Source organism: Salmo trutta, chromosome 25 (genome assembly GCF_901001165.1).
Source record: "Salmo trutta chromosome 25, fSalTru1.1, whole genome shotgun sequence".
Taxonomy (NCBI): Eukaryota; Metazoa; Chordata; class Actinopteri; order Salmoniformes; family Salmonidae; genus Salmo; species Salmo trutta.
In genome coordinates, this window is record NC_042981.1 from 41,425,404 (window position 1) to 41,448,475 (window position 23,072).

Here is a 23,072-nt window from a genome sequence, read left to right on the forward strand (position 1 = left end):
CTACTGTATCTGTGTGTGTGTGTGTGTGTGTGTGTGTGTGTGTGTGTGTGTGTGTGTGTGTGTGTGTGTGTGTGTGTGTGTGTGTGTGTGTGTGTGTGTGTGTGTGTTGTGTGTGTACATGCATAGATCTCAGACAATGACCTAACACCTCGCCTCTCTCTCTCTATCTCCACAGTCAACTCGGGAGACGGCATCGACTACAGCCAGCAGAAGAGGGAGAACATCGGCGACCTGATCCAGGAGACCCTGGAGGTGTTTGAGCGCTACGGGGGTGAGGACGCCTTCATCAACATCAAATACATGGTGCCCACCTACGAGTCCTGCATGCTCAACTAGCTGGATGGACACCGCGCAAAGACCCACATCACTATCTCACCCCCAACCCTTTCTTCCCCTCCCCAACTCAACCTAACTTGAGCCAACCTCTCTCTACACTACCTTTGTGACCCATTAAATTACTAACCGCAAGTCATTATTATTTTTCACCCTGTCTGTGTAATTTGGGAATGTGCACTGTATATTTCTACAACTGTCATACACTTCTTTGTCAGTTCTTTGTCACTTCACTTGTGAACGGGGTTCAAATACAAAAACAGAACAAAATAACACTCACTCGAATGAATTCTCATTAAAAGCAATATTGTCAGATCCATCTTCCTATGTGTTGCTGTATTTTAATGGGTTTCTCTTTGGTGTAGACTAGATACTAAACGACTTGCTCTTTCCTACTAGTTCTAGCTACTACTTTTTGTTATGCTCCTGTGAATGAGAGTAACTCTATGCACATGTACATTTGACCCTTTTGGCACAACTCAAAAAGACCTTTACATGACAACTGCTGAAATAGTCAATATGCAGCTGGACCCAATTATTACAAAAAAATCTTACAGTATATCCCTGCAATTCCAATCTGAACCTCGAAACCAGTTCCACTGCTTTTTGTCCCCCAGGTGGGTGCAATTAATTATCAGGTAGAACAGAAAACCAGTGGTAGTCCGGACGTTGTACGGTAAGATTTGAATACCCCTGCCATATATCATAGCAACGGGTTATGAATGTAATAATAATAATAATAGTAATACTTGTAATAATAGTGTTATTGTGTAGAATGGAAGGCAAGTCGGACCCCTACTACTGCTGCTGCTGGAAAATCTCCGCCCTCCTTCCGTTGGAGCGTGCCCAAACATGTTGGGACGTGCCTGGTGGAATGAGGGCTAGCAGCATTCCTAGGTGCTGCTCACTCGTTGTCCCAGAACACAGTAACCTGCTTTTTTTGCCTTTGAACCGTATACCAGACACACACAGCATGTGCGTTTGTGTGAGTGTGAGACTGTGTGAATACGTACTTATGCATGTGTGTATTCATACCTGTGCGTACATGGGCACGTACGTGTGCATGTTGTTTACCTCCAACACACTCCACTGTGACCTGGTAGGGAAGCAACACAAGCCCGTTTATTCTACAGCATTGCCTCTCGCGCCAACCCAGTCGCACCACCATTGTGTCTCGTCAGTCCTCTCTCTAAAGGCTTGCCTTGTCGTAGCCTAGAGTACAGTACTTAATTAGATTCTCACTCAATAAGAGCCTCTCCCCGACAACAATGGCAGAATTAGTCCGACTGCTGCTCACATCACACCACGCCGACTCGCCGGAGAAAGACGCTCACAAAGGCACTCGCCCCAGCTCTCATTGTAACGAACGTCTACCACAAAGCATCTTTACAGCTGCACGGAGAAAATAAGTTTGGCACGAGACAACTTCATAACGTCTTATTGCTCATACGTTTGGGTGCTTTGTATGTCTCTGCCAAAGGTGTATATGTTGTTGATGCTTAATACAGTAAGTCTATCATTCATGGTTTAAAAATATCCCTTCCCATAACAGTAGGTTTTCTCCACTACTCCATGACTGGATCAGTTCACTGTGTACCTCGCAGCTCAGTGCTACAACTTCACAATTTGAGTCCGACTCCACTTCTCTTCTCCACACAAAGGGTCTGTTTTGAGCTCGATTAGGTCACATCAAAAGAACTAATCTGTGTCAAATAGAGTCTGTATTGTGTGTCGATCAATCTGGACCAAAGCTCATTTAGGTAGGTGAGAGTGCAGAAGCGGAAATTGACATTGGCCTCTAGCAGGGCTGATCAGTAATGCAGACACGCACACACACACACACACATGTACACACACACACACACACACACACACACACACACTGGCATCCAATAGATCAGAGTAGTAACACCCATATAAACCCTACTAGCATCAAATCTAGGCAGTGTATTGGCCTTCTACATCCAAATGTTAGAGCCAAGCAACAGAGCAAGAGCTGTTCATGCAAGGGGAGTGCAAACTGAAACGAGCATGAAAAGAGAGCAAAGCAAATAAGGCATTATTTGGCCTCATCTGAAGCTTTGCACTAGACTGCGTCTGATTTGCCTCAGACCGGATCACTGGCGTGGAAGGCCCAGCGTGAAATGAAATGAGTTGAATTTTTGTTTTTGTGTTCTCGAAATGAAATGGGTCACCTTAAAAGAGCAACCACTGCTGCTGATCATAGTCTAACTTCCCTCTTGAAGTATAATGAGCTATTTTTCACTTTGTCACCCTATGTGCCAATCCAAAAACCTAGAAGCGCTTTGTTCCCAAAACTGAGAAAATCGTTTAAAGCTGCAAGACTTTGTCCTCTACAACTGCTAGAAAAAAGGATTTGAATGTTTTTTATTCCAGATGATTTTAGAGGGTTCGTTTGATTCATTCACTGCCTATTGTGAAATGTCGGCCTGTTGGGTGTTTTGGAGTTTAATATTGATCAACACTTTATTCAAACATTTTGCAATATCTCTGTATTTGGGTGTTCAGGTTTTCCTGTGAGGGGAAAAAAGTATTTGATCCCCTGCTGATTTTGTACGTTTGCCCACTCACAAAGAAATGATCAGTCTATAATTTTAATGGTAGCTTTATTTGAACAGTGAGAGACAGAATAACAAGAAAGAAATCCAAAAAAACGCATGTCAAAAATGTTATAAATTGATTTGCATTTTAATGAGGGAAATAAGTATTTGACCCCTCTGCAAAACATGACTTAGTACTTGGTGGCAAAACCCTTGTTGGCAATCACAGAGGTCAGACGTTTCTTGTAGTTGGCCACCAGGTTAGCACACATCTCAGGAGGGATTTTGTCCCACTCCTCTTTGCAGATCTACTCCAAGTCATTAAGGTTTCGAGGCTGACATTTGGCAACTCGAACCTTCAGCTCCCTCCACAGATTTTCTATCGGATTAAGGTCTGGAGACTGGCTAGGCCACTCCAGGACCTTAATGTGCTTCTTCTTGAGCCACTCCTTTGTTGCCTTGGCCGTGTGTTTTGGGTCATTGTCATGCTGGAATACCCATCCACGACCCATTTTCTATGCCCTGGCTGAGGGAAGGAGGTTCTCACCCAAGATCATGGCCCCGTCCATCGTCCCTTTGATGCGGTGAAGTTGTCCTGTCCCCTTAGCAGAAAACACCGCCAAAGCATAATGTTTCCACCTCCATGTTTGACGGTGGGGATGGTGTTCTTGGGGTCATAGGCAGCATTCCTTCTCCAAACACAGCGAGTTGAGTTGATGCCAAAGAGCTCCATTTTGGTCTCATCTGACCACAACACTTTCACCCAGTTGTCCTCTGAATCATTCAGATGTTCCTTGGCAAACTTCAGACGGGCATGTATATGTGCTTTCTTGAGCAGGGGGACCTTGCGGGCGCTGCAGGATTTCAGTCCTTCACGGCGTAGTGTGTTACCAATTGTTTTCTTGGTGACTATGGTCCCAGCTGCCTTGAGATCATTGACAAGATCCTCCCGTGTAGTTCTGGGCTGATGCTTCACCGTTCTCATGATCATTGCAACTCCACGAGGTGAGATCTTGCATGGAGCCCCAGGCCGAGGAAGATTGACAGTTCTTTTGTGTTTCTTCCATTTGCGAATAATCGCACCAACTGTTGTCACCTTCTCACCAAGCTGCGTGGCGATGGTCTTGTAGCCCATTCCAGCCTTGTGTAGGTCTACAATCTTGTCCCTGACATCCTTGGAGAGCTCTTTGGTCTTGGCCATGGTGGAGAGTTTGGAATCTGATTGATTGATTGCTTCTGTGGACAGGTGTCTTTTATACAGGTAACAAGCTGAGATTAGGAGCACTCCCTTTAAGAGTGTGCTCCTAATCTCAGCTCGTTACCTGTATAAAAGACACCTGGGAGCCAGAAATCTTTCTGATTGAGAGGGGGTTAAATACTTATTTCCCTCATTAAAAGGTCATTAAAGATCCCATTGCACTTATCGTAAGAGTAGGGGTGTTAACCCCGGTGTCCTGGCTAAATTCCCAATCTGGCACTCATACCATCACGGCTGTCTAATCATCCCCAGCTTACAATTGGCTCATTCATCCCCCTCCTCTCCCCTGAAACTATTCCCCAGGTCGTTGCTGTAAATGAGAATGTGTTCTCAGTCAACTTACCTGGTAAAATAAAAAATAAATAAAAAATAAATAAATAAAAATGAAAATCAATTAATAACATTTTTGACATGCATTTTTCTGGATTTTTTGTTGTTGTTATTCTGTCTCTCACTGTTCAAATAAACCTACCATTAAAATTACAGACTGATCATTTATTTGTCAGTGGGCAAATGTACAAAATCAGCAGGGGATCAAATACATTTTTTCCCTCGCTGTATGTGTGTTGAGAATATTAAGGAAATTCTCTGGCTTTGCTAAAATAGCCCAAGCCCCAAATCCAAGGTATGAAGTTGCTGATAGTATTTGTGCCGTGTAAGGTTTCCTATAATGTTAGCATTGTTAAGCTGTGTGTGTGTGTGTGTGTGTGTGTGTGTGTGTGTGTGTGTGTGCAAGAAAAAGAAACACTGAAAAATGTGGGAGAGAAACTACAGTACTGTAAAGAAAGCACTGATCTGGTTTGACAGACTTCAATATTTATGATTTATGTGTACAAACATTCAGCACATCCATGGAAAGAATTCAGAGCAAAGCAAGGATCTGACACCTATGCAATGTGAGTGAAGCCTTCCCATTGGGTCCTAATGTAACCGTCCCTCGAGTCCTACAACAACCCACTATAGGCATGCCCATTGCCCAATGAGTGCCCCGGCATTTCTGCTCTCTGGCCCTCTTCCACCTTTGGGACAGGGTTGTTCCTGGAAGAGGGAAATAGCTTTCCCTAATCCCCAACCTGGCCTTATCCTTACTCTGTGCTGCAATGTGAGCACCTGGAGGGTCACCCCAGACCCTGGGCATTCCTGGTGGGTGCAGTCACTCAGCACTACCAACTTTGCCCTCGACAGCTGCCTCCGTGGCCCGCTGAGTGGCAATAAAAACCCCCCTACAACTGGCCCAGCTAGAGCTAATGCCATGCTACGCTAGCCCTTCTGTTAGCTCTTGTTCCATTAGCTTGCTGGCCGCTCTGCTGCAGAAGGTCACTTTCACAGAGCTCAAGTGTGTCCTTGGTGTGTCTCCGTCTTGCCGCATCATAGCGGTGGCAGGCGAACAAAGGTTTTTGTAACGGTGAGCCAACAGAGCGATACAAAGGCGATGCAAATAGCCCAGTTGTGCGCTGTGAACGAATAGGAGTGTCTGAGAGAGAGAAAGGGGGAAAAAGAAAGCGTAAGATATGGAAAGAAGAGAGAGAAAGAATGAGAGGGAGAGAAACAGATAGAGAGACAAAGAAAGCGTGAGGGAAAGAGAGAGAGAGACATAGAGAGAGCAAGAGACAGAGAGATTGCGGCAGTGTGTGTGTGTGGAAAGGCAGAGGTATAGAGACAGTGGCGAGGAGGACTCCTGGAAAGAGAGAAATGGATCCCGAAAGAGGGGGACAGGGGCTGTTGTGTCACCTGGTGGGGAGTGAGCTGTCTAGTCAGTCAGCTGCAGAATAGGACCGCAGGTTGCGCCCGGCTAGCTCCTCTCACACACTCAACCAGACCGGAAAAAAAGAACAAAGCTAGAGGATCGCTGACAACTGGACCTTTACGACACAACAGTGGCTCACTTCTCTGTACAAACAAACTGTGTGTGATTGAACCTGTTTCTATCTGTATCTTTCTCCCTATTCATCTCATTGTTTGTTCTACACCCTATTATAGAAACCTTTTTGCAATATCCACCTACACACATCGCTAGGCAACAGGTAGCCTAGTGGTTAGAGCGTTGGGCCAGTAACTGAAAGGTTGCTGGCTTGAATCCCTGAGCTGACAAGGTAAAAATCTGTTGTTCTGCCCCTGAACAAGGCAGTTTAACCCACTGTTCCCCGGTAGGCTGTCATTGTAAATAAGAATTTGTTGTTAACTGACTTGCCTAGTTAAATAAAAAAATGTTTTGTTGTGCTTATAAAGGTTTACCTACAGTGACTACTGGCTGGTATTGTGGTGATCCTAGCCAGTAGTGGCATACCTGCACCACAGCACACTCCAAACCCACTGACCTCCTTAATGCAGTTCAGTGCAGCAATGTGTCTCAGAAAGCTGGTCTCAAAAGGCGGATAGAAGTAACAATGAAGGAAGGGGAGGGCGGCGCAAACGAAATAAACGGCCCACTGGGAACAATTCATCTTGTTCAAGTAAGTCTGGCAGAGGCCACATGCTACGAGCAGAGCCTCTGAGCACGTGGACGTTTTTTCGCGGGCACAATGGAGATTTATTTATCTCCGGTGCCAATGCACCAGGTGTCAGATCTGAGGTTTAATTCAATTCAAGAATAGGATAAGGGGGAACACTTTCAAAGGAAGCTCGTATTACGTTTGCCTCCTAGTACTTTCTGAAATGCCTCCTAAATGTTAATAAACAGAGACGCCGCTATAACCAATACAATCTCTCCATCCTATTTATTTTTTGACCTACATGTGTAGCAATATAGTGTGTTTTTCTTATCGGTGAACAGTCTGTATGCAAATCTCACAGGAGACTTCACTACACGTTCAACCCTTCTTCTCCTTGGAAGGACGTGATCAGTGAGGAGGCTCTCACTCCAGGTGCCCTCTCCCTCACCCGCAGGTCTTATTAAATTTGGCTGAAGAAATTCGCCTTGGCCCCTAAGACTCTCATGAACTTCTACAGATGCACCATTGAGAGCATCCTGTCGGGCTGTATCACCGCTTGGTACGGCAATTGCTCTGTCCGCAACCACAGGGCTCTCCAGAGGGTGGTGGGGTCAGCCTAGCGCATCACTGGGGGCACACTGCCTGCCATCCAGGACATCAGCACCTGGTGTCACAGGAAGGCCAAGAAGATCATCAAGGACCTTAGCCACCCGAGTCACAGTCTGTTCACCCCGCTACCATCTAGAAGGCGGAGACAATATAGGTGCATCAAAGCTGGGACGAAGAGACTGAAAAACAGATCTTCAGGCCATCAGACTGTTAAATAGTCACCACTAGCTGGCCAACACCCAGTACCCGGCCCTGAACTTAGCCACTGTTACCACCCGGTATTCTACCCTGCACTTGAGAGGCTGCTGCCCTATGTACATAGTCATTGAACACTGGTCACTTCAACAATGTTTACATACTGTTTTAACCACTTCATATATATATACTGTATTCTAGTCAAGCCTCATCCTATATAACTACTGCTGTACAAATCAAATCAAATGTACATCAGCAGATGTCACAAAGTGCTGATACAGAAACCCAGCCTAAAACCCCAAACAACAAGCACTGCAGATGTAGAAGCACAGTGGCTAGAAAAAACTCCCTAGAAAGGCAGTAGCCTAGGAAGAAACCTTGAGCGGAACTAGCCTCTGAGGAGTTGCCAGTCCTCTTCTGGCTGTGCCGGGTGGAGATTAAGGCCATTAAGGCTAGATTGTTCTTCAAGATGTACACACCTTTTCTATTCATATACTGTCCATAATGTTTATACACACCACTATATACACACACATACAGTTGAAGTCAGAAGTTTACATACACCTCAGCCAAATAGATTTAAACTCAGTTTTTCACAATTCCTGGTATTTAATCCTAGTAAAGATTCCCTGTTTTAGGTCAGTTAGGATCACCACTTTATTTTAAAAGTGTGAAATGTCAGAATAATAGCAGAGAGAATGATTTATTTCAGCTTTTATTTCTTTCATCACATTCCCAGTGGGTCAGAAGTTTACATCCAATCAATTAGTATTTGGTAGCATTGCCTTTAAATTGTTTAACGTGGGTAAATTTTGGCCCATTCCTCCTGACAGAGCTGGTGTAACTGAGTCAGGTTTGTAGGCCTCCTTGCTCACACACGCTTTTTCAGTTCTGCCCACAAATTTTCTATAGTTTTGAGGGCAGGGCTTTGTGATGGCCACTCCAATACCTTGACTTTGTTGTCCTTAAGTCATTTTGCCACAACTTTGGAAGTATGCTTGGGGTCATTGTCCATTTGGAAGACCCATTTGCGACCAAGCTTTAACTTCCTGACTGATGTCTTGAGATGTTGCTTCAATATATCCACATAATTCTCCTTCCTCATGATGCCATCTAATTTGTGAAGTGCACCAGTCCCTCCTGCAGCAAAGCACCCCCACAACATGATGCTGCCACCCCCATGCTTCACGGTTGGGATTGTGTTCTTTGGCTTGCAAGCCTCCTACTTTTTTCCTCCAAACTTAACGATGGTCATTATGGCCAGTTCTATTTTTATTTCATCAGACCAGAGGACATTTCTCCAAAAAGTACGATCTTTGTGGAGGTCTACAAAAAAAATTCTGTGTCATGCACAAAGAAGATGTCCTAACCGACTTGCCAAAACTATAGTTTGTTAACAAGAAATTTGTGGAGTGTTTGAAAAATGAGTTTTAATGACTCCAACATAAGTATATGTAAACTTCTGACTTCAACTGTACATACAGTACCAGTCAATAGTTAGAACACACCTACTCATTCAAGGGGTTTTATTTACTTTTACTATTTTCTACATTGTAGAATAATTGTGAAGACATCAAAACTATGAAATGAAACATATGGAATCATGTAGTATCCAAAAAAGTGTTAAACACATCAAAATATATTTTTTCTTTTTGAGATTCTTCAAAGTAGCAGCTTTGCACACTCTTGGCATTCTCTCAACCAGCTTCATGAGGTAGTCACCTGGAATGCATTTCAATTAACAGGTGTGCCTTGTTAAAAGTTAATTTGTGGAATTTCTTTCCTTCTTAATGTGTTTGTGCCAATCAGTTGTGTTGTGACAAGGTAGGGGTGGTACACAGAAGATAGCCCTATTTGGTAAAATACCAAGTCCATATTATGGCAAGAACAGCTCAAATAAGCAAAGAGAAACTGCAGTCCATCATAACTTTAAGACATGAAGGTCAGTCAATCTGGAAAATGTCAAGAACTTTGAACATTTCTTCAAGTGCAGTCGCAAAAACCATCAAGCGCTATGATGAAACTGGATCTCATGAGGACCGCCACAGGAAAGGAAGACCCAGAGTTACCTCTGCTGCAGACGATAAGTTCATTAGAGTTACCAGTCTCAGAAATTGCAGCCCAAATAAATGCTTCATAGAATTCAAGTAAAAGACACATCTCAACATCAACTGTTCAGAGGAGACTGCGTAAATCAGGCCTTCATAATTGAATTGCTGCAAAGAAAACACTACTAAAGGACACCAATAATAAGAAGAGACTTGCTTGGGCCAAGAAAGACAATCAATGGACATTAGACTGGTGGAAATCTGTCTTTTGGTCTGATGAGTACACATAAAAATGTTTGGTTTCCAACCGCCGTGTCTTTGTGAGACGAAGAGTAGGTGAACGGAAGATCTCTGCATGTGTGGTTCCCACCGCGAAGCATGGAGGAAGAGGTGTGACGTGTGGGGGTGCTTTGCTGGTGACACTGTCTGTAATATATTTAGAATTCAAGACACACTTAACCAGCATGGCTACCACAGCATTCTGCAGCAATACGCCATCCCATCTGGTTTGCAATTAGTGGGACTATCATTTGTTTTTCAACAGGACATTGATCCAACACACCTCCAGGCTGTGTAAGGGCTATTTGACCAAGAAGGAGAGTGATGGAGTGCTGCATCAGTTGACCTGACATCCACAATCACCCATCCTCAACCCAATTGAGATGGTTTGGGATGAGTTGGACAGCAGATTGAAGGAAAAGCAGCCAACAAGTGCTCAGCATATGTGGGAACTCCTTCAAGACTTTTGGAAAAGCATTCCAGGTTAAGTTGGTTGAGAGAATTCCAAGAGTGTGCAAAGCTGTCATCAATGCAAAGGGTGGCTACTTTGAAGAATCTTAAATATAAAATACATTTTGATTTGTTTAACACTTTTTTGGTTACTACATTATTCCCTATGTGTTATTTAAACATTTTGACTGGTACTGTACATACTACATGACCAATGTATGTGGACACCTGCTCGTTGAACATCTCATTCCAAAATCATGGCATTAATATGGAGTTGGTTCACCCTTTGCTGCTATAACAGCCTCCACTCTTCTGGGATGGCTTTCCACTAGATGTTGTAACATTGCTGTGGGGACTTGCTTCCATTCAGCCACAAGAGCATTATTGAGGTCGGGCACAGATGTTGGGCGATTCGGCCTGGCTCGCAGTCGGCGTTCCAATTCATACCAAAGGTGTTCGATGGGATTGATGTCAGGGCTCTGTGCAGGCCAGTCAAGTTTTTCCACACCGATCTTGAAAAAACTGTTCTGTATGGACCTCGCTTTGTGGTGAAAAGGCCTTCTCCAAACTGTTGCCACAAAGTTGGAAGCACAGAATCGTCTAGAATGTCATTGTATGCTGTATCTTTAAGATTTCCCTTCACTGGAACTAAGGGGCCTACCCCGAACCATGAAAAACATCCCTAGACCCTTATTCCTCCTCCACCATATTTTACAGTTAGCACTATGCATTGGGGCAGGTAGCGTTCTCCTGGCATCCGCCAAACCCAGATTCATCCGTCGGACTGCCAGATGGTGAAGAGTGATTCATCACTCCAGAGAACGTGTTTCCACTGCTCCAGAGTCCAATGGCGGCGAGCTTTACACCACTCCAGCCAACGCTTGGCATTGCACATGGTGATCTTAGGCTTGTGTGCGGCTGCTCGGCCATGGAAAACCATTTCATGAAGCTCCCATCGAACAGTTCTTGTGGTGACGTTGCTTCCAGAGGCAATTTATTACTCAGTGGTGAGTGTTGCAACTGAGGACAGACGATTTTTATGCGCTTCGGCACTCGGCGGTCCCGTTCTGTGTGCCTGTGTGTTCTACCACTTCGCGGCTGAGCTGTTGTTGCTCCTAGACGTTTCCACTTCACAATAACAGCACTTACAGTTGACCGGGGCAGCTCTAGCAGGGCAGAAATTTGACCAACTGACTTGTTGGAAAAGTGGCATCCTATGACGGTGCCATGTTGAAAGTCAATGAGCTCTTCAGTAAGGCCGTTCTAATGCCAATGTTTGTCTATGAAGATGGAATGGCTGTGTACTCGATTTTATACACCTGTCAGCAATAAGTGTTGTTGAAATAGCCGATTCCATTAATTTGAAGGGGTGTCCACATATTTTTGTATATATATATATATATATATATATTTTTTTTTTGTGTGTATATATATATATATATATATATATATATATATATATATATATATATACATTGTCCCTTATGCTATTTCTTAAGTTATTTTTGTTTTGGGGGATTTGTCTGTATTATTTTGTATTGTTAGGTATTACTGCACTGTTGGAGTTAGAAACATAAGATTTTTGCTGCACCTACGATAACATCTGCAAAATATGTGTACGCGACCAATACATTTTGATTTGACTCACAAACATTCTCCATACTCCTCTGTCTCATACAAACACACACACATGCATGCACACACGCACGCACGCACGCATACACACACACATGCATGGACAACATACATGCACACACACACACACACACTCTCTCTCTTTCTCATCTGCTGTGGGGCTAGGAGTACCCCCACCCTGTTTACAATCATGGTTACAGTTGTAGCATTGGCAGGATTTCCACCAGAGCTCTAGCCACTCGTAGACTTTTCAGATGTGCAATGAAAAGTTGTAATTGTTTCTCGCAGTTTGTCCCCAGTTTGTCAGAGTGACCCATGGTTTAGGACGCTGTAGGTCATTGGAGTGCCATTGGGCTGACTTTTGTCCTGCTGACTGATGAATGGCAGGCAGGTTGGGGGGAAATTTGTCCTATCAATGCTGTCCATCAGAGGTGGCTGCAGCTGTTCTAGTTCCATCGACCTCCCTCCCTCCTCCCCCTGTGACAACAGCCATGCATGCCATTCCACCGAGTGGACGAACCACTAATAGAAAAAGGCACTGCGCCAAGGTGACCTTCAACAGAAGCGCTATTCCATGTAACATCTGAGGACTTTGGAACAATAACACTTGTTACACTTGCAAACCGAGCTTCGCCATCTCTTCACCAAAGCCATCATCCATCCATTCATCCAATGCCATGTCGGGATCAGCCCTGCTTTAGGGTGAAAAGGTGAAAAGACTCAAATATATCATTGAGAAGGTGCCAAGGAGGTTATGGCAAATCTTGCCTTAGGAAACAAAATAGTCCTTGGCTTTACCCCTCCACTCTCAGCGACCAGCTGCGCCTGTGACCTGTGGCCTGTGGCATTTACGGGCAGACAGTGCCTGCCCGGAGGCTTGATTAGAGCGCTGCATTGGTGCCAGGGGAGCCACATCCATCATGTGATATCTGTCGCCACGCTGCTGACTGGATTAGAGTCCTAATCCACCACCACCCAGGCTGACGGAGCTGCTGATTGCTGAGGATGGGTAAAAAACAAGAGGGTAAAAAAGAAAGGAAAGGAGCCACTCCAATTTGAGCCCCCCCCCCCCCGACCTGTGGAGGATGGAGGAATACTATTGACCCCCCCACGCACTAACACACACACACTGCATCTAACCCCCTCCCCACCAAACACACAACCACACAGGCACACACTTATAATCATCTCAGGTACTCAGAGGTCTCCTGGGGTTCAGTTGTGTGTGTGTGTGTTATGTACAGTATGCCTTGTTTCACCCACCGCCAGCCTCTCAAACAATGTGCTTACATCTCTTTTCTATTTCACTCTCTCTCTCTCTCCCATGGATTTGTCTGTAATTGACCCAGATTCAGGCAGCATATTTGCCTATAGGTATCCAGTAGTAGGCTATAGAACACAAGAACACAAGTCGGAAAGAAAATGGGTTTTGTTACGCACATTTTGTGCTGTGTGTATGCTTGTTAACAGGGCCTTTGGGCCTCAGCATCACTACTGCTGTGATAGAGAATGTTACAACAGCTTTATCACAGTGTTATCTCAACCTAGCTGGAATCATTTCCTTGACTAGCTTGTGGCAGTGGCCTCTGATGCCAGGAACTGTGGCCCCTCAGTGGCCCTTTTAACACCCTCTTCAAAAGGAGCTAAACAAACGCATGTTCACAAAATAATCCGGAGCCTCAATAATTGGATTAATTGTTAAAAGGAGCCCGTGTTATTAAATAAAATAGGAACACACAGGGGTGGGGGTGATTAACACTATATCTCAGCTCTACACTAGCTCGCTGCCAAGACAGTCACTCTCTCTCATACACACACACACACACACTTCCACACCACGAGCATGTGACCCAACTTAGAAACAAAGCCAGGCGCAAGGTACAAATTACCATGCGCGCCAATGGAGATAAAAAAGAAACCAATTTTCAAAGCTTGAAATAAATGCCAGATTTTTTTGATTCCCAAAATCTGTGACTTTTCTCGATCACTTATGTTCAAAGAAGGGAGGGAAACATAAAGCAAACACCATGAACAATTTGGCTATCTCTGAGTCACAGAAAATAAGGGTTTATTTTTCTATCTTCTAGTTTTTTCGCCCTGTATTGCCCAGTGTGTTATCTCTCCTTTAAGTAAAAGGGACCTGATCCAGATATCTATCCTTTAAAAATAAAAATCCAGATATTTGTGATGCGTTTTCACAGCCGGTATTGCGTACATTCACAGCAGTTCTTTGGTAATTGGAAGAGAGGGGGCACACATATCTTACCCCAGGCGTAAATTGCATGTTGGAGGCTTTTTTACTCTGACGGATGGCAACACAATCATGTGGATAAATGTCTTAAGATCTGGTATGTCAGTGTTAATGATATTTCTACTTTCTTGTCTTGTTCGATGTACCACAGCTTGAGATGGCTAATTGTAGTAGCTTAGTGTGAGGGACAGATAATACAACAACACAATGTTTTAGAATTACAATGATTAATAGGCCTCATTCTTTTTCTATGGGCAAACATATCACATCTCCCCTCCTGCAGTGATAGATCCAGGGACACGTTCAGCAGGACACGTTTTGGAACATTCATATAGAAATATTTAATGCAGAACAAACAATGCTCTCCAACATGTAGAACAAGGAATTATGTTGGTGCAATTCACTGGATTTCTATCTGCAGCGTTTGACAACGTTTAGCAACTGAACGTGGCCCTGGAATGAAGTGTATCACTGAGGGCTGACACGACGGCTAAAGCAGGTCACAGTGCAGCTGGTTAGTATTCATACACCGAAGCAGAGGGACTACTTCCACAAAGGCAGATAGACTACAGTGAACCAATTGAATAGGGGCCAAGGTCAAATTCGCAGATTTAGGTGGGCTCCGCTCAGTCGACAGCTGCCAAAATTAGAACATGACAAGGTTTCTTTGAATTAGACAATTAGGGAACGACCCAGGTGGCTCCATTGTGTGGGCTATTGATCATCTGCATTGAGTTCATCTTCAATGGATATGGAAAGGTCTGTCCAAGGAAGGGGCAGGCCTGTTATAATAGCCTAGGCATGTACTGATTATTGTCACATTGATTAATTCATCCAAAGCGGACCTTGAGAGGTATTTTAGGGAGCTGTTTTCGACGTCATGACCCGTGTCTATTTTGGTCACATAACTAATAATACAACTGTTGGTTGTCCAATATTAATAATTATATTTGTATCATATCACAGTTGAAGATGAGAGGGGGAGTGTACCATAATATTGAATATAATTATCTCCATCAAATTAAAACATTCATCATTATCTAAGTGTTGAGATGTAACAATGCTTAATTCGCAATGTTTCCAAAGTATCCTATGCTTTTGATTTCGCTGTAAACTACCGAAATATCCTATTTAGGGCTCTGAATAGGATATATCGGTAGTTACAGAGAAACGTTACAGAGAAACGACAAGGTACAACCTGTGTATGAAATCTGTAATTTAACGTCCACTGTATTGGCTCTAATCTCTGTGTAGCTCGTGATACCTATTGGCACGTCACCGCCTTCATGGTGCAGTACCTTGTCATTATTGGTTAAATCATCAGTCCCTTGAAAGCGATTCTGGCCAATAGGTGAAGAGGAGGACGAACGCTTTCGGTTAATACTCGCTCGCACTGACAGTGGTTAAATTGGTACGTCCCTGGGCGCACAGAGTAGAGGAGAGTACACGGTGAACAAACTCTTTGGGAGGAGATAGTGGTTATTTTTTCTCCGCTCGAACAATAACAACTTAATTCAGATATTGCACACAGGGTCGTCAAACTACAGCGATCGAAACTTGGGGGGGACCAAAGGATTTGAACTGCAAGTTTTTTTCTTTTCTTCCTTGAGCATTTAAAAAATATATATATTTTCATAAGAAAGGATTCTGTTGGAGGCTCGCTCGCACTCTCGACGCAAAGATGATGGTCGGGGAGATCGAAGTGAAGGAGAGGCCGAGGCCGAGTCCCGACTATTTGATGCAATTGTTGAACGAAAAGAAGTTGATGACCAGTTTGCCAAATCTGTGCGGCATCTTTACACACCTTGAGAGGCTTCTCGACGAAGGTAAATGCCGCCTTGAGAAATGGGGAGGATGGGAGGGAAAGCGTATTCCTCAAGCTCGGTGGGCATTCTTGCTGCAAAGAGCGCAGGCATGGTAGCTAGCTACATAGCCCGGCTAACATGGCAGGCTAGCGAGTTACAGTATCGCATAGCGGAACACAACTTCTTCTTTTAACTTTACAAATTGAGAACTTCGAGGAAGTGAAACTAGTTTCGTGCACCATTCAACAAGGATTTTTTTTCTCTCTCTCCAACCAAACCTCAATTTATTTGTAGCCAAATATGTCGTTTGGCTTTACATGTGACGACGAAGTAAAAGTTTTTAGCCCGCTAACTAGCTAGCCAGGACCGATAAACTAGCTCGACATTTTTCTTACCAGTGTATCCTAGTTGTAGGACGAACCTGGATGAGAACGGTATGTTATATTGTAGCCTATCCTGTCAATTTTGATATGGGTGAATAAGAGTTTGTTTTTAGAGAGCCAGTCTCCACGTTTCATCGAACTCGTGTGAAATGGGTTGGTAAAAAAAAAATAGCGAACTTCTCAGGATAAAACGTGCCAGCCTTCGTGGACGACCTTACGACGAAGTTGCCTATCAAACACTGTATCTGGCTGTGTTCACTCCATAACAGCTAGTTTTTGTTGGGATAAACATGCATACACTATTTGTTTATCAGCTGCCTGATGGAATTGCGCCACATCTGAATGTTCCTCGACTGTTGCGGTTCGGATTTTGAAACAATGGCTCGGCAGTGATTTGCCGTGAAAATATTTCCAGGTTATTTTAGATTTGCAGCTAATGGTGGTCTTTAGGCTAAGTAACGTTTTTATTAACCGCGAAAAAATGTCGACTGCTTAGGTAGGAATTGTGTAGTTTGTATATTCTATAGTCGTGTTTTGTTACATGCCATCGTCTCAGCCACGTTGTCGCGTAATATTTTCTAGTCTGCCACACAGATCCATAGTTTACATAATTATATACTGCTATTGCGGCCTATTTCTGTTATATACAATAATGCAGTTTTCAACTAACTACATAGCTGACAAATAACCAACTCATTTGAATCGGCTGTGTAGCAAAAAAAACAAAACGTGCAAGACCGAGTTTGGTAAACTCTCCGATGTACTATTCATAACGGGAGTCTTGTGTGTGGTTTATGTAATTGAGTAGGTGACGCTAGAGAGCGCCACTTTCCCCCTCACTGTCCTGTCCTTATCTATCTGATATGGACAGCTGACGTCTAGTCACTCTTCTGGAAATAAAGATTAGTGGCGTTATAGTGCGTTGGTAATGCGAAAAGTATTCAGTTGAATCTAGTCTGAAGTACTTTTTTTGAAGACTGAGTTTTATTCCAAATGTATGTGTCATGTTTTATCTCATGGTACACATTTTTACCAACCAGTTAAATCAAGGGAGTATTGTCACCTGTAAAACAAGTTGTTTACACTGTGACATCTGAAATACCTAACCGGCCGGCTTCTACCTCTCCAGTCTACCATAAAGCCAGTTTAGATCAACTCACAACTTCCACGAAGCATTGCTAAAATGAATTCTGGAGAGGTTGTTTTGGAGATAATAAAAATATTTTGCGGAGTGGTTGGAGATGATACAACCTAATACATGTCTGGTCTACCAAAAAAATTAATATATATATATATATATATATATATATATATATATATATATGGGATTTTTTTTGTTGCTTTAGCCCCTGCTCACTCAACCCTTTCCTTCCCTCCCTGCTGTTTTTTCAAGGGAGACAGGAAACTGGGGGCTTTTTTTCTCCTGAATTTCATCCTGCCACCCTACCCCCACTTTAATGTACCCAGACTCCTCCAGATAAGAGGAAAAGGGACCAGGCACCACAGTGTTTCTCTCTTGCTGAATCGGTTTACCCAGCCAGCTCTGGAAGTCTGGCCAGTGAACACACCACCCTGGGCTTGTTACTCAAGAGTATTGGGGGAGGTTTAAGAGACTGGGGCTGAGCCCCTCCCCCCTTCCCTGGCTGCACATGAGGTTTCACAATTCACATGCTGCCGTCTGCTCTTTCCAGCTCTACAGTTTACTGGGCTTACCACAGCAGCCACCCAAACTTTACCCCTCTGTCAAATGTTGAGTGTGTGTGAGGAAAATCACCCCAGAGTAGGAGGCTGTCTAGGTGCAGCCCTCTTTGCTCACTCTTTGGACTTGCACTTTCTGGCGTGAGCCCATCCCCATTTATAGCGCACTGCTGTAATATTGAGTGCAAACGTCACCTACGTGTAGGGAAAAGCATTACCATGCCATAGCAGGATGTTTATAAAGTAGACTGCTGCTATTAATCACAGTGGGAAGCTAGTCGTGTGGGGTACATTTGAGTGCCATTCAGGTTATGCAAATGCCAACCACGGTTTCAGTAGGTGGCGAGGATAAACATTGCAGTTCATTATGATTTCTGTCTGAGAGGGCAGACTGCAGTGATTTTGTTTATTTAACCTTGGGTTATTGTGTGAATAATTTGATTCCAATGAGGTGTCAGCAGATTTTTCCAGGAAGTAGTTTACAGCCTGGGATTCTATTTTGGTTGCATAGGAAGTGGCACTATAGGAATCACACCTGTCTAGTACATTTAGTCAAGGTGACCCTGGTACCTGCTGATGAGTGACTGAATGACAACAGGAGTTGGCTGAAGGAAGTACCCTTGGAAAACAGACTTAAAGACTTAAAGAAGAGATTCTCCTGATGTTTCAGCAGCATTGTCTTTGTCAAGACTTCTTATGGAAAAGTACACCGGAAAGTTCTCATATTGAGAATAATAATTAACCCACAGGTAGTGTTGCATGGTATACTGAAACATCTGTACTTTTTGAATGCTAGAACATGTGAAATGGTTCTGTTGTAGAATGTTGATACTTATGCCATTTGTCTTGCTGATGAAGTCTGTATTAGCACAGCTGATGTGCTCTTTATAGCGCAAGTGCACCATGTGTGCTCCAATTAACCTGCACTGGGAGTCTAGGCTGCATTGTGTTAAACTTCTATGAAACATGAGTAGGGAGCTGAGGAAGAATGGGCTAGAACATTACAACGCAATGGGCCTTGGCTACATCTTGATTTACCCAGTCTATCAGTAGCATTTATTTGAAAGGTAAATCTCTAACATAATGGTAGTGTTAGATTGGTAAAAGCCATGTATGCATGAATCAATTAGACGACCACTTTTTGAACGTAGTGATGTTAAACTTAAAAGAGGTCCAGTGATTGAATAGCACAGTAGCTGAGTTTTGTCTGTATTAAGTGCCATTGTGACTTGCTAATATGCTTTGTTTTATCCTGATACGAAACCTAGTATTGAAGTCATTCTGGTATCGTGGCACTACTCAACACTGTCTCATCACACACAGAAATGCACCTTGACCACATGACAAGATGCCCTCTGTCTAAACCGAACAGCTGAAGTGAAGTCGACTGGAAGGGGATGGAAGTTAACTTCTTACGATTTTGACAATAGCCAGTGAAAAATCAGAGCGCCAAAGTCAACCACAAATCTAATTTCAATTTCTCAACGATACGACTATTTTACACCATTTTAAAGATCCACTTCTCCTGAATCCAACCACGTTGTCCGATTTCAAAAAGGCTTTACAGCGAAAGCAAAACATTAGATTATGTTAGGACAGTACATATACAAAAATAACCACACAGCCATTTTCCAAGGAAGGAGATGTGTCACGAAAACCAGCTAAAATTATGCACTAACCTTTGACGATCTTCATCGGATGACACTCCTAGGACATCATGTTACACAATACATGCATTTTTTTTGTTCGATCAAGTTGATATTTATATCCAAAAACAGCATTTTTACGTTGGCGCATGATGTTCAGAAAATATTTTGCCTCAATACTGCCAGGTTCTAAAGACTGACATCTAGTGGAAGCCTCAGGAAGTGCAATATGAACCCTAAGTCACTGTTAGTTAGGCAATGACTTGGAAAGATTCCAAGCATCTGATTTCCACTTCCTGGTTGGATTTTTCTCATGTTTTTGCCTGCCATATGAGTTCTGTTATACTCAGACATCATTCAAACAGTTTTAGAAAACACTCTGAAGTTTCTATCCAAATCTACTAATAATATGCATATCCTAGCTTCTGGGTTTGAGTAGGAGGCAGTTTAATATGGGCACGTATTTCATCCGAAAGTGAAAATACTGCCACCTACATGTAAGAAGTTAAGGTTCTCTCCTTCAGAGCTCTGCTGACAGCTGCGGACACACGCGTATACAACACATTCCTGTGCCTTCAACTTGGTGTGTGTGCGCAGCTGTTTCCATGGCAAGGGAAAGCCAACATCATGAGCATTAGCCCCTGTGACCCCCTTGTGTAACAACTACTCCCGGTTCCCTGGTTTAGCTCGGCACCAAGATGCGTGTGTTGCCTAGGTCCTTATATTGCTGGTGTGTATTGAGCCAGTCAAGGTCACTTGACTTGAAAGGCGTTTTTGAAAGCAGGTCATCTTTCTGTGGTGACAGCTGCCATGTTTTTGTCATTTATTTTTACATGATCAGTTTTGCATTACCATCACGCCAACAAGCGAACTTGTTTAATCAAATTGCAATATTTTCTGTTGGCATGGAGATCCTATAACATTTTGTAAGGCAGCTGAAATACAGGCAGTTGGTTTAGAGCGGGTAAGAGTAAGCACTAAATCAGTATAGACTAGAATTAGACTGTATAGTCATCCTCTTTGGCTGTCGAACCCGATGACTTTTTACTCGAACCTAATCTGTTTTGTTCAAAGGCCGTCTCTCTACAATCTCCATCTAACCCTTGCTTGTTGCTCAAGTCGCGTGTTAGAGCAGACTAATTCCCCGCTAACCGAAGCACAATGGATAGGGTTTCGTGTTTACGGTTTGTTGCTGGTGTTTAATCAGATGCTTCCTTGCGATTTGTCATGTTTTTTTAGAGGAGTGAATCTGTTTCGGCACTGGAAGTCCCCTGGGACAGTCAGGGTTTAGAGTTGGCCTTTAATAAAGATTACAGAAGAGTATGCGGTTCTGTCGGTCTATACCCAGTCCCTACCCGTTGCTGAGGCACTTCATTTCCTGCTGTAGGGTGACCCTTTGCAAGCACAGGGCAGGGCTAGATCTGCACTAACCTTCGACACGCAATCAATTTGCCATCAAACAAGATTGAGTGCCACTCGCAAAGTAAGACGGTGCCCGGGGCTTTCAGAGACACGAGCTCTCAACTGGGGGAGCGAGAGGGGGGTCAGGGCATGGTTGTTGTGCAGGCTGAAACCTTTTATGGGTCTCTGTCACTCTCCCCACCCCTGCTTCCCTGATTCCCTCCCAAGGCACCACTTATAAGAGAGAATTTAATTAACAAGACCCATTCACTGAGTGACCAGTTGTAAAGCTGAGTTGCAGGCCTGATTTTTCTCAATTGCTCCCTTGTGCTCTCCGTGGGTAATAAACAGGGTGAGTGTAAGGCTGTCTCAGGATCCATAGTGTCTCACACCCCCCTTCTCCCCCTTTCCGGGACTATCTGATGCCCGCATGCTGTTGTCTGTGTGAGCTCAGCCTGGCCCATGGCCCGGTGCAGGCCGGCCCCGCTACAGCTGATGAAGTCATCCTCCAACAGGCCCTGCCTGCCCTGTTATCTCGGGGCCACAATCCCGTGAGTGCTGGGGCTGTCTTATCACATCCGCCTCTGCCCCAGTTGTCTGGCTTTGCCTGTCACCCAAGCCACTCTGCGTTTTGGCTGCTTACAAGCAGCCATTTATGGGATCTTACATTTTATTCTCCTTTTTTCATTCAAAATTGAGTTCAGTTTAGCTGTTCTCTGAATTTGAGCAACTCAAAGTTCCACAAGCAAGGTCATGGTGCTTCCTGTCAGAAGGGAAATGGCACAGCATTTGTAACACTGGATAACAAATTATGCATGGCGTGAACAGGACATGACAGTTTAGAGACGTTGTAATCTGTAACGTAGCCAAATTCGTTGGTGGGTGTGCTGAAATTGGACCATTCAATGATTTATCATTAAATGCATAGGCTACCTTACTATTGCACTGCGCTACTTGATTGTACTCAAACCATTAACCTGATTTTTGAGGACCAAATGTTTTTTTTAAGAATGTAAATTCATGGCTATGGTCTTAAGAAACACGCTGCAAAATATATTTCAAATGATCAGAATAACACACTGAGTTTACTGTTCCAAAGACGTGCATACACTAGGGCACTAATAAAATCCCTGTTGTGGGAAGTGCAGACGGAATCCAGACATTTAAAACGGAATGCAACTATTTTTACGTTTAATTTAGTAGGATAACCACTAAACATTTTGAACTTAATTTGCCAAACGTAATCATAAGACATTAACAAAATGCATCGGTGATTTTTTTTTAAATTTTTTATTTAGTTTTATAATTCATCTTTCCAGAAACGGAACAGGAATGCCTCTGTGTGCGCGTATGTCTGGTCTTCACTTTGTGTAGAAAGTTTTTATTTATTTTTTTTATTTTTTTTATTTTTTTGAGTGTGAGCACCTGGGGGAAAAATTTAGAACGGACATCTGATAAAATGTAACAACTGAATCAGGCAAAATAAATCAAACGGATTTGATAGGACCCTAATACACCATCAGAATTCATAGCAAGCAGTGCACTGGGGGTGTGTTTATAGTTATTTTTGACCACCCATAAGGTGAGTCAATGTCTTTCCAGTTACTCTGTTCTTATTTCATCAACTGACTAACCCAGTGCACTGCTAGCTATGAATTCAATCAGATGGTGTGTGTGTGCATGTTTAGGTAAAGACAAGTAATGTCCAGTTTGGAACACTGACAAGTAGTGTATTTTAAAAAATTTTTTTAAAAGTTTTTATTTTTGTTCAATCTGATTTGAGTGGGCCCATCCGTGCCTATGCGGCTGGTTGTAATACTTATGTCACAACAGCTGTCTTGGTTCTTTTGTTTATCTTTGGGATGTTTTGGCTTCAACTCGTCCTCCCTAGACTTTGACCTCTCCCTTCCTCCCCCCAGTTTGTGTATGTGAGAAACATGCCTAACCAAAGGAAGTAACACCCATTTCAGGCAGAAAGGGTTGCTTAAGTTTGGTTTAGTCTCTGGGAAAGATGACCAGCCTGTTTCGACGCTTCATAAAATGGCTGAAGGCAAAGCCCTGCTCCTTTGTCTCTTTTCCTGTGTAATG

General features: G+C 43.4%; 2 protein-coding genes across 6 annotated transcripts in view; both read left to right on the forward strand.

Annotated features, from left to right (window-relative positions):
* The window catches only part of LOC115162577 (parkin coregulated gene protein homolog), a 271,046-nt gene extending 270,393 nt beyond the window's left edge, over positions 1-653 (forward strand). Inside the window, exon 5 of the mRNA XM_029714023.1 lies at positions 176-653. Within this exon, the coding sequence (XP_029569883.1) occupies positions 176-336 (161 nt within the window). The 3' untranslated portion in view covers positions 337-653. The remainder of the gene's footprint in view (positions 1-175) is intronic.
* Positions 654-15,415: 14,762 nt separating this feature from the next.
* Positions 15,416-23,072, forward strand: part of LOC115162576 (protein quaking-A) — a 90,336-nt gene continuing 82,679 nt past the window's right edge. For all 5 annotated transcript variants that reach the window (XM_029714018.1, XM_029714021.1, XM_029714020.1 and 2 more), the window contains exon 1: positions 15,416-15,877. In XM_029714018.1, the coding sequence (XP_029569878.1) occupies positions 15,733-15,877 (145 nt within the window). In that variant the 5' untranslated portion in view covers positions 15,416-15,732. The remainder of the gene's footprint in view (positions 15,878-23,072) is intronic.